Raw genomic sequence first — 11,509 nt, 5'->3', positions numbered from 1 at the left:
ATTTGGGGCCAAGAGTCTGAATGAGCTAAAAAGACTTTTCCATTTGCCATGAAGCAAATGGAATAACCGAAGAAAAATACGTTTGAATGAAGAGACAGCGTCTCGGCGCACGGAATGGAGTCCGAGGCAGTGCCCACTCGGCCCATTCTCTTCCACAGTAAACTCCGTGCGACTTAAGGGCTGGATTTATTGTCAGACTCTGGAAACAGCAAGATCCTGAAAATAAGAGGAGTCACCAAGGTCCACGCAAATAAAGAGCGGGGAGGAGTTGATGGGGGTGAAGTCAAGACAGAAGAAATCAAACTCTTGGACCCAGGAAGCGCAGCGGGGCGGAGGCAGCCGTGTTCATCCTTAGAACTCTCTCGGGTTGGCCACTCAGCGTGGACGCTCGGCGCCCCAGGGGACCCACTGAGGGCTCAAAGTCTCCACTCTAGCTCAATTCGTCTGACCCAGACGATAGCCAGCCCGTGCAGCGGCCGGCCCGTGGCAAGCTGCGTGGGCAACTGTGGCTGATCGCGGGGAGCAAGCTGGCTCCCGGCCCTAGCCAGCTCCACTCGGCTGCTGCCGGCCCTCCCGCCTAGCTGGAGCTGGAGGATGGTCCCGGGCCGCTCCGACCGGGCTGCTGGTCCCCGGAATCTCCCGCCGAACCCGCCAGGTTGTGCGAGCGGCGTGAGCGCCCAGCCGGGAGGCGGCCGCCCCTGCCGCTGACAGGTGCTGCCCTGAGGGCTCCGGGCGCGGTCCCCGGTGCAGCTGGACGCGCACGCCCGGGCGCGTGCGGCTTCCAGAGCGCGGAGCCAGCGAGGACAGGGAGCCAGGGCGCGGCCTGGGAGACTCCAGTGGACTGGAGTCGCGGAGCTTGGGGCTAGAAACTTTGCAGGCGCAGCGGCCAGTATTCAGTGACAACGCCAGCTCACCGCAGCAGGTGCGGGAGGAGGAGGCAGCGCCTGAGTCCCGAGGCCCCAGAGCCTCGGTGGCCGCGGCGGCATCTTTCCCGCGAGCTGTCCTGAAGCCGCTGGGCACTCCCGGGTTCTGCTGCTGCGCCCGCCGCCGCCGCCGCCACCGAGGAGCTCCGGGAGGAAGCGCAGCCGGAGAGGGCGGAGGAGAAGCCGGAGGAGGAGGGGAGAGGCGCAGGGGGCGGAGGATGGAGCCCCGGGCTGCCGCGGGGGGCGAGCCCGAGCCTGCGGCGGCGTCCTCCTCCTTCCAGGCCCGGCTCTGGAGGAACCTGCAGCTGGGGGTGGGCAGGAGCAAGGGCGGCGGGGGCGGACGCGCGGGGTGTCCCGAGCGTCGCACTGCGGACACCCCTTCGGCCTCCCCGCCGCCCCCGGGGGCCCCGCGGGACGCCCTGGCCGGCGTGGGTGGCGCGGGCAGCAGGTGGAGCGGCTTCAAGAAGCGGAAACAGGTGCTGGACCGAGTGTTCTCCTCCTCCCAGCCCAACCTGTGCTGCTCCTCGCCGGAGCCCCTGGAGCCGGGTAGCGCCGGCAGAACGGCGCAGAAGTCCACGCTGCGCCGCCGGATCCGCGAGCATTTGCTCCCCGCCGGAAAGGGGCTCGCGACAGCCGCGGGAGCAGCCGGAGTGACGCCTCCTGGCGGACGCTCGCCGGACTCGGCTCCTTCGTCGTCCTCTGCCTCATCTTCCCTGTCCTCCTCGCCCCAGCCGCCCCCTAGGGGAGACCGGGCCCGAGATGAACGCGCACGGCAAAGGGGCCCCGGGGCGCACTTGTGCCACCAGAAGAGCTCCTCTCTGCCAGGAACTGCCTGCCTGGAACAGCTGCTGGAGCCACCACCGCCACCCGCAGAGCCCGAGCGGAGCCCGGCGGAGCCGCGGACCTCGGAGAAGGGCGAAGAGGGCGACGGCAGCCAGGTGAGTGCCGAGTGGGCGTGGCCGGAGCCAGGTGCGCGGGGCCACGCCTCTAGCTTCCGGTGACTTCCCCTCGGGTTTGGGGGGCGTGGCGCGGTAAGTAGGTGAAACAATAGCAGGGACACACCTCTCTCCTGTACTGCGAGGTTGGAGTTCTGACTTACACCCTGGTTTGACAATTGGTAGAAATAACAACCTGTCGCCAGAAGCGGTTTGTCACTAGAAGCTATATGAATGGTCCGTGAAAAGTTAGAATAGTGTGGGCACTTTCCGGGAGAGCTCCTGGAAGGAGATATCCAGCTAAGTCTCATCTTGGCAAAAGGAAAAACTAAAAAATTCAGCATCTTAAAAAATAAATTACAACCACGATTGTGGAGGGGGCACAATTTGAAGCAAGTGGAAGTTTGGAAGGAATAGAAATGCGGAGAGGTGAATTAATGGCAAATGGTGCTGGGGTGAGCCTCTGCACGGCAATCCGCTCATTTTCCCGGGTGAACGCTACCCGCCTAAGGCAAACACAGACGTTCCTAATGACTATAGGACCCCTAAGTCATCCCATCCAGTAGCTGGTTTTTTTCTTTTTTCTTTTTTTGCAGTTTCTTTGGCCAGGGCTGGGTTTGAACCTGCCACCTCCAACATATGGGGCCGGCGCCCTACTCCTTTGAGCCACAGGCGCCGCCCTTTTCCATCTTTTTTTTTCCCCAGTAGCTGTTTTTAACAGTTTGAAAAGGCGGTTCTGTTTTTGTAAATGTTTATCAAAGCTTGTTGACGCTAGAAAATATTTAGGAAGTTCCATTCTGACAGAGACCTAAGGAACTCTTTTCTCCCAATACATAAGTTTATTTCAACTTTCTCATTATTTTCACTCCTATTAATTATGTTAGATGAAAGCCAGACATTAAAACTTTTAATTTTATTAAAAGCTGAGTTACAAAGAAACATTAGGTCATATTTTGAAGGGTAAGAAAATGTTGGGTCTTTCAGTTGAATTTTTTTGAGACAGAGTCTCACTATGTCGCCCTGGGTAGAGTGCTGTCACAGCTCACAGCAACCTCAAGCTCTTGGGCTTAAGCGATTCTCTTGCCTCAGCCTCCCAAGTAACTGGGACTACAGGCGCCCGCCACAACGCCTGGCTATTTATTGTTGCAGTTGTCATTGTTGGTTAGCTGGCCCGGGCCAGAATCAAACCCACCACCCTCAGTGTATGTGGCTGGCGCGGTAACCACTGTACAATAGGCGCCATGCCCTGTTGAAAATTTTTATAGTTCATCGACTATTATTGTAATTCCAGATGTCTTATTGCTTAATGAACACAATTGCTTGTAATAAGCAAATACCTGGTGTTCTAGAACAAGATTTTATTCTCAAAAGAGTAAACAGAGATAACATTGAGAAAAAGACTAAATACATTCACCTTTCCTGTCATCGTGAAATTGAACTGGCTACAACCCTTGTTTTTGTTTTAAAAAGTAAAGTGAAAAATGGTTTTTAAAAATGTTTTTAATTTGGTACAGATGAATACATTATACCAAAAAATATTTATTTTTGAGTGTGTACGTAATCCTAATGTATAAGAATTTTAGATTTGGAGAACTATTTACGTTTTTTTTCCCCTTAACTTTCATTATCTAAAATTGAACAACAAATAATAATTGAATTATTTTGAAGGACATGCATCATATTATAATGAATGGTAACTTTTTGAATCACTTCAGTCACTTCACTTCACTGAACCAAGGTAATTTTCAAAGCGAAAGTACAGAATTCTGAACTCTTTATTTTTCTTTTTGCTGAAGAGTTTTCAGAAACTATCAATCTTTCTTTTTTAAATATTGCTATTAAGTAAGACTTTTGTATACAAAAGATCTAAATTTAATCTGGAAAAGATGCTAAACTGGTATTATTGTGTGTGCCTTCACCTGGGCACTTCACATATGGCTTTGCACAGTTTAATTCTCACAGCAGTCCTGTGATATAGAAGTTCTTCTCATCATGTTATTGGTTATGGAACCAATGCTTGAAGAAGGTAAATAGTCTTGGGGGTCATGCAGTTAGTAAATGACAGAGAGAGGCTTTGTGCTCAAGTCAGTCTCCGAATCTTTTCCCCTCTATTATAGTTGCCTTTTACAACTTTTAGAACTTGATCACTTTTTGAGATGACTTTGGTCTTATCAATACTTGAGACTTGCAAATTTATATGCATTCTAACGATGTTTACCCCATCCTTATGTATAATCAGTTTTGTGATGGATTAGCTATATTATTTTGTAATTTGTTCTGTGATGCATGTTGCATATCTATTTTTAATCACATTTACAAATGACATTATCAATCACAATCTATAATTCTAAAGAAGCTTTTCATTGTGAAGAACCAGCATTTCAATGTAGACATAAGAGGAATGAAAAGGCTAAAATATCTTTCAAAAAATAAATGAAAGATGGGATATAGGCAGATAGACTGATAAGCTCTGTGGGGCTTGCCCAATGCCAGAGTGTCCTAGGAAGATTGGTACCTGGCATCTGCAGCTCCTGGGGACTCGCTCCCTGTAAAGGGGAATATTTTCTCTTTTATGAGTCACAAATGCAGCTGTCATCATCAGCACTCTTTCATCCTTATAGAAGAATGATTCCTGGGTCCTCTAAATACATCTCTGCCCAACTCCAAGGAGCACTGCTCACCTCTGAGGGGTAAGAAGAAGTGGAATTGGACCCTGGGACTGGACAAGCACTCACTCAGCTGTCCAGGAGGAGCCTCAGTTCCTGGCATCTCAGACCTCTCCCCTTGCTCTCCCAGCCCCTCATCTCCAGAGATAACTGGGCGTGGGAGGGAGCTCTGGGCAAGTGCAGTTTCAATTTTATTCACAGCACAGGTGGTACACAGGAAAGAAAAGGCAATAAAAGCATCTCATACATCTTCAGACCTCATCGATAAACAAGAACTTTCTTTTTAATTATTGCAAAAACAGGCAAATTGTTTAATTTCTCTCTTGTTCCCTGCTGGATCCTGGCATCAGCATGTTCCCCGACACATTCCCCACCTCTCCTCCCCCTAGCCCAGCATGAGGCCCCAACAACATATGTGCACGTATTCCGACACTGGGTAGAGACGTTAAGCAAAAGCAAAAAATCTGTTTGGACTGCTGAGGAAAGAGGTTTGGGAGTCACTGAGGGGTGATAATTAAAAATGAACAAACTGGGTTACCTCTCATGCCCCTGGGGTCCCCTTGCCGTACTTTTTCCTTTAGCCAAATGCACCTCTGAAACCCCCTCTAGCACGGTTAGTAATGCCTTGCTTTTCGGCATGTGCATTATTTAAAATGTTCTGCTTTGAGGAGAAGAAGAAAAAGAAAAGCACCCCTTTCTTCCTACTGAGTCTAGTTCACGTGTTGGGCCATATTGTCGTACCAGATGCATTTCATTTTTTGCAACACAGTTGGGAAGGATGCTTTCTCAATTTGTGTGCATATCAAAAATATGCCAATTTTATGTATTCTGCCTTGATGAGTTACTAAAATTACATTTCACTGGAATCAGAAAGTCAGTATTTTAAGATAAAGAGAAATGAGTATGTCTCATATGTTAACAAAAGCCTGTAGTATTTATGAATGTTAAACTTTTATTGTTTTTCCTTTGAATACATTTTTAAAAATTTGCTTTCACAGAGAAGAAATATTTTTGAAAAGACATGGGTAAATTATGTATTGTATGATAGAAACGTTTTGAAACAGAGCAAGAGGACTATTGTTGACATAACATTTCTAAAACACAACTTTAAACCCTGATAAAAAGTGGAAAAGGGGCTCAGCTCTCGTAGCACAGTGGTTATAGCACCAGCCACATACACTGAAGGTAGCAGGTTTGAACCTGGCCTGGGCTGGCAAACCAACAATGACAACTGCAATGACAAAAAAAATAGCCAGGTGTTGTGACAGATGCCTGCAGTCCCAGATACTTGGGAGGCTGAGGCAAGAGAATCGCTTCAGCCCAAGAGTTTGAGGTTGCTCTGAGCTGTGATGCAACAGCACTCTATAATAAGATTCTGTCTCAAAACAAAAAAAAAAAAGAAAAGAAAGTGGAAAAGTATTTCCTACAATTGTCTGTACATCCTGCTTTATTATCTAGCTTTTAATGAAAGCCTGTATGTTTAAAAATTGCACAGAAATTAGATTTGGGTTAATTTTTACTATCATTTTCCAGGTGTTTTTAATACTATTTCAAAGAACACGTCTTAATTTGGGGAAGCCAAAGGTTTAAAAATATAATTCCTAATGTAAATAACTATAACCACTAAAGAATTCTAAAATTCTCAAAATTAACCCCCTAAATGCCATATTAGTAGCTCATACTGGTCTAGCCTGAGAAATGACCCCTTCCAAGTTCCAAATGAAAGAGAGCAGAAGAGATCTTAAAATATTTTGCAGCAGGGTGTAAAGGGCAGCTTGATGTGATCGCATTTTTGAAAAATGTTGAGATTATCGTTTTATTCTAAAGAAAGGGGGTAAACAGTGTGATTGGTTTACCTTCACACTGTGGAGTATTTCCCTTTAACCTTTAATTGTGGTGGTAGCTACGTGGCAGATTTGAGTAGAGCTATGATCTTGTATAAACAGTAGCGTTACACTGATGTTAATAGAGACTGGGTTAAAACATAGCAAGCGCTTAATAAACATTCGCACTCACTGCTGTTATTATTACTGTGCAGCATGTTGACATCTTGTGAATGTCTCTATTACCAGTAAATTGGTGGTTGAAAAAAATTCACAGGGAACTTTGCCAGTCCTTTTCATTTAATTTAAGATATGAATTATTTTGCTTGTAGAGGTGGAAATAGTAGCCCAAGATTAACCAAGATACTACTGGTGATATTACATACTTCACATACTAATTAAAAAAAAAAAACCTTATGGTGAGTAAATCTTGTTTTTAGCAAGTATTTGTGCATTATCATGGAAGAATGGATAAGTATTTTGAGTAAGAAGACAAGATTGGTAGATTCATAATAAAATGGAGCAAAGATTTCCCCCCTTCCTTTTTTTTGCCTTATCATTCGAAAATAATGATTTCACAAAGTGAGGCTTAATAATATATCCTTGGTGCCCGAAGGAAACATGGAGTGTGGTTTCTTTGCTCATAGTGATTATTAAATCATTTTCTAACCCTAGATTAATGAAGCATAAATAGAATCTTTAGATAACTTCTTAATCATAATCATTGACCAAACCAAATCTGCAGATTCAGAAGTTAAATTTATGGTGCTTTTTCTTCTTCTTCTTTTTTTGAGACAGAGTCTCACTGTGTTTCCCTGGATAGAGCGCTGTGGCATCACAGCTTACAGCAACCTCTAACTCTTGGGCTTAAGCAAATCTCTTGCCTTAGCCTCCCAAGTAGCTGGGAGTGCAGGTGTCCACCATAACACCCAGCTATTTTTGTTGTTGTTGTTGTTGTTGCAGTTGTCATTGTTGTTTAGCTGGCCCAGGCTGGGTTCAAACCTGCCAGCGTCGGTGTATGTGGCCAGCCCTCTAGCTGCTGAGCTTCAGACGCCGTTGGGTTTTTTTTCTCGATCCTTATCTATTTATAATATCATAGCAGATAAGAAAAAATTAATTTTTAAATCACAAACTCTTTAACTTTTTTTTTTTTTGCTGCTGGAAAACTTACTAAAAATTACATATTTTCCTGCCTCAGTAAACTAAGCATCTTCAATAAAACCGTCTATTGATGACTGAGGGTTATGATTTGAACACTGGGGTTTTGCTCATTGATGTGAATGAAGTAGATAGCATCCTGAAATTCTGTTACAGCTGAACCTATTTACGAGATGCATACCTTTCTGTAAAGTTAACTGTTGAATCAAAGTCAAGGCACCCCTTCTCAAGCCATTTGTTCACTTAGCAAATAAACTTTACTGGTTTTGTGAATTTTGATTTGTCAGTACCACTGGAAATGCCACCCATTTTTTCTGCATCATTAAATTTATGTACCTTTTTAATATCCTTGTCACCATCAGTCTTTTTTTGTAAGTCACATTGCTTTTTATAAATCAGAAGTGGGAAGTGATTACTATCCCTCAGCAATTCAAGATTTTATCCAAATACGTTTTCCCCTCCGATGTGTATGAGTTTCTTAGCATTAGAAAGTTTTTTCCCAGCAGAATATTGGGCCACAATTTCCCTAAAGTCTCTGAAAATTTGTATTTAACTTTAGTCTGAGTACATGAAAAACTATATTTTTAATGTAAAGGATTTAAATGCCCTGTATACTATCTTCCTGAGAAGACCATTTTTCTGTTAAGTCCTTTTTAAGATTTGGGTTTTTTTTACACACAAAGACCCCCAGCCCCTCCCTCCTTCCCTCTCTTTGCTCTTCCTTTCCCCCACCCCCCCTCCTACTTCCTCTCTCTGCTCTTCCCTTCCCCTACCCCCACCATGTCATTAATTGTCATTAATTGTCCTCATATCAAAATTGAGTACATAAGGATTCATGCTTCTCCATTCTTGTGATGCTTTACTGAGAATAATGTGTTCCACTTCCATCTAGGTTAATACAAAGGCTGTAAACTCTCCATTTTTTTTAATGGCTGAATAGTATTCCATAGTATACATATACCACAGCTTGTTAATCCATTCCTGGGTTGGGGGGCATTTAGGCTGTTTCCACATTTTGGCGATTGTAAATTGAGCTGCAATAAACTGTCTAGTGCAAGTATCCTTATGATAAAAGGAATTTTTTCCTTCTGGGTAGATGTCCAGTAATGGGATTGCAGGATCAAATGGGAGGTCTAGCTTGAGTTCTTTGAGGGTTCTCCATACTTTCTTCCAAAAAGGTTGTATTAGTTTGCAGTCCCACCAGCAGTGTAAAAGTGTTCCCTTCTCTCCACGCCAGCATCTGCAGTTTTGAGATTTTGTGATGTGGGCCATTCTCGCTGGGGTTACATGGTATCTCAGGGTGGTTTTGATTTGCATTTCTCTAATAATTAGGGATGATGAGCATTTTTTCATGTTTGTTAGCCATTGTCTGTCTTCTTTAGAGAAGGTTCTATTCGTGTCTCTTGCCCGTTGATATAAGAGATTGTTGGCTTTTTAAATGTGGATTCATTTCAGTTCTCTATAAATCCTAGTTATCAAGCTTTTGTCTGATTCAAAATATGCAAATATTCGTTCCTAGTGTGTAGATTGTCTATTTGCTTTGGTTCTTGTCTCCTTAGCTGTACAGAAGCTTTTCCGTTTAATTAAGTCCCATTTGTTTATTTTTTTGTTGTTGCAATTGCCACAGCAGTCTACTTCAGGAAGTTTTCCCTAGGCCAATATCTTCCAGTGTTTTTCCTATGTTTTCTTTGAGGATTTTTTTTTGTTTCCTGCCTTAAATTTAAGTCCTTTATCCGTCTTGAATCAATTTTTGTGAGTGGAGAAAGGTGTGGGCCCAGTTTCAGCCTTTTACATGTGGATATCGAGTTTTCCCAGTACCATTTATTGAATAGGGAGTCTTTCTCCCAAGGTATGTTCTTATTAGTTTATCGAAGATTAGGTGGTTGTAAGATGTTAGTTTCATTACCTGGTTTTATATTCTTTTCCAAATGTCTATGTCTCTATTTTTGTGCCAGTACCATGCTGTCTTGCCCAATATGTCTTTGTAGTACAGCCTAAAATCTAGTATGGTGGTACCCCCAGCTTTGTTTTATTACTAAGAACTGCCATAGCTATACTGGTTTTTTCCTGGTTCCATATAAAATGCAGAATCATTTTTTCCAAATCTTGAAAGTACAATATTGGTATTTTAATAGGGATGGCGTTGAATTGGTAAATAGCTCTGGGAAGTATAGACATTTTAACAATGTTGATTCTTCCCAGCCATGAGCATGGTATGTTCTTCCATTTGTTAATATCTTCTGTTATTTCCTTTCTTAGGGTTTCATAATTTTCTTTATAGAGGTCCTTCACCTCCTTTGTTAGGTATATTCCTAGGTATTTCATTTTCTTTGAAGCTATGATGAAGGGAGTTGTGTCCTTAATTAGCCTCTCATCTTGGCTGTTATTGGCATATACAAAGGCAACTGACTTGTGGACATTGATTTTATATCCTGAGACATTACTGTATTTTTTCTTATATATGTGTATATTAGGTTTCCATTTTTGCCTTCACAGAATTAAAAAGGCTAAATTTAATGACAATATTTAACATAAAGACTGAGAACAAAAACCTCATAAAGAATGAATGAAGATAAGTACATTCAGAAAAGAAATCAGATGATTGCTGCAATGAAATATTAAGCAATAATAATAGTAATAATGCAAAGAAAGTAATATTCACATTGTCAGATAGAAGTATGTCTATTATAGAATACGATCAGTTAACTTCTTCTTATTTTGTTTTTTCCAAAGTCTCAAAAAAATAGACAACTAATATTTATAAATAAAAGTAAAAGATAATTTCAAAAAAACCCAGATCATGCCAAATCTTATAGACAATAGAAAAAAATTACTTCAAAATCATTCTACTTAATCTGGATACACCTGATATAAAATTGGAGAAAATATATTGTAATAAAGGGGAAATTACAAACATATTTCACTTATAAATGAGGATGCAATATGATAAACAACATATTAACATGTTAAATCAAAAATTCATGTTTAAGTAATGTACTTTGGTCCAAATTAAATACAGTTTATGTGAGAATTAGTCACTAATTTCTTTCTTTTTTTTTTTTCTTGCCCACACTCCCTCCTTCTCTGTCTGGTCTCCCCCCTCCCCCCATGCCCTACCGTGTCATTAATTGTCTTCATATAAAAGTTGAATACATAAGATTCTTACTTCTCCATTCCTGTGATGCTTCATTAAAAATAATGTGTTCCACCTCCATCCAGGTTAGTACACATGCTGTAAAATCTCCATTATTTTTGACGGCTGAATAATATTCCATGGTATACATATAGCACAGCTTACCAAACCATTCCTGGGTTGAAGGATATTTAGGCTGTTTCCACGTTTTAGCAATTGTAAATTGGGCTGGAATAAACAGCCTAGTACAAGTGTCTTTATAATAAAAGATTTTTTTCCTTCTGGATAGATGCCCAGTAATGGGATTGCAGGATGGAATGGGAGGTCTAGGTTGAGTTCTTTAAGGTTTCTCCATACTTCCTTCTAAAAAGGTTGTATTAGTTTGCAGTCCCACCAGCAGTGCAAAAGTGTACCTTTCTCTCCATATCCGCACCAGCATCTGCAGTTTTGAGATTTTGTGATATGGGCCATTCTCACTGGGGTTAGATGATATCTCAGGGTGGTTTTAATTTCCATTTCTCTGATAATTAGGGATGATGAGCATTTTTCCATATGCTTAGTAGCCATTCATCTATTGGCTTTAGAGAAGATTCTATTCATGTCTCTTCCCCATTGATGTATGGGGTTGTTGGTTTTTTCCTTGTATATTAATTGAAGTTCTGCATAGATCCTGGTTATTAGACTTTTGTCTGATTCAAAATATGCAAATAGGCTTGGCGCCTGTGGTTCAAGTGGCTAAGGTGCCAGCCACATACACCCTAAGGTGGCGGGTTCAAATCCAGCCCAGGCCCACCAAACAACAGGGATGGCTGCAACCAAAAAATAGCCAGGCGTTGTGGCAGGCGCCTGTGGTCCCAGCTACTTGGGAGGC

The 11,509-nt window shown here is 42.7% G+C and overlaps 1 protein-coding gene across 1 annotated transcript in view; it reads left to right on the top strand.

Moving 5' to 3' along the window:
• The first annotated feature begins 1,141 nt into the window (after nucleotides 1–1,141).
• The window catches only part of MCTP1 (multiple C2 and transmembrane domain containing 1), a 601,695-nt gene continuing 591,327 nt past the window's right edge, over nucleotides 1,142–11,509 (top strand). Inside the window, exon 1 of the mRNA XM_003785982.3 lies at nucleotides 1,142–1,861. Within this exon, the coding sequence (XP_003786030.1) occupies nucleotides 1,142–1,861 (720 nt within the window). The remainder of the gene's footprint in view (nucleotides 1,862–11,509) is intronic.

Source organism: Otolemur garnettii, unplaced genomic scaffold (assembly GCF_000181295.1).
Source record: "Otolemur garnettii isolate 467f Iridium unplaced genomic scaffold, OtoGar3 scaffold00017, whole genome shotgun sequence".
NCBI classification, from domain to species: domain Eukaryota; kingdom Metazoa; phylum Chordata; class Mammalia; order Primates; family Galagidae; genus Otolemur; species Otolemur garnettii.
This window is presented reverse-complemented; position numbering and strand designations above follow the sequence as displayed.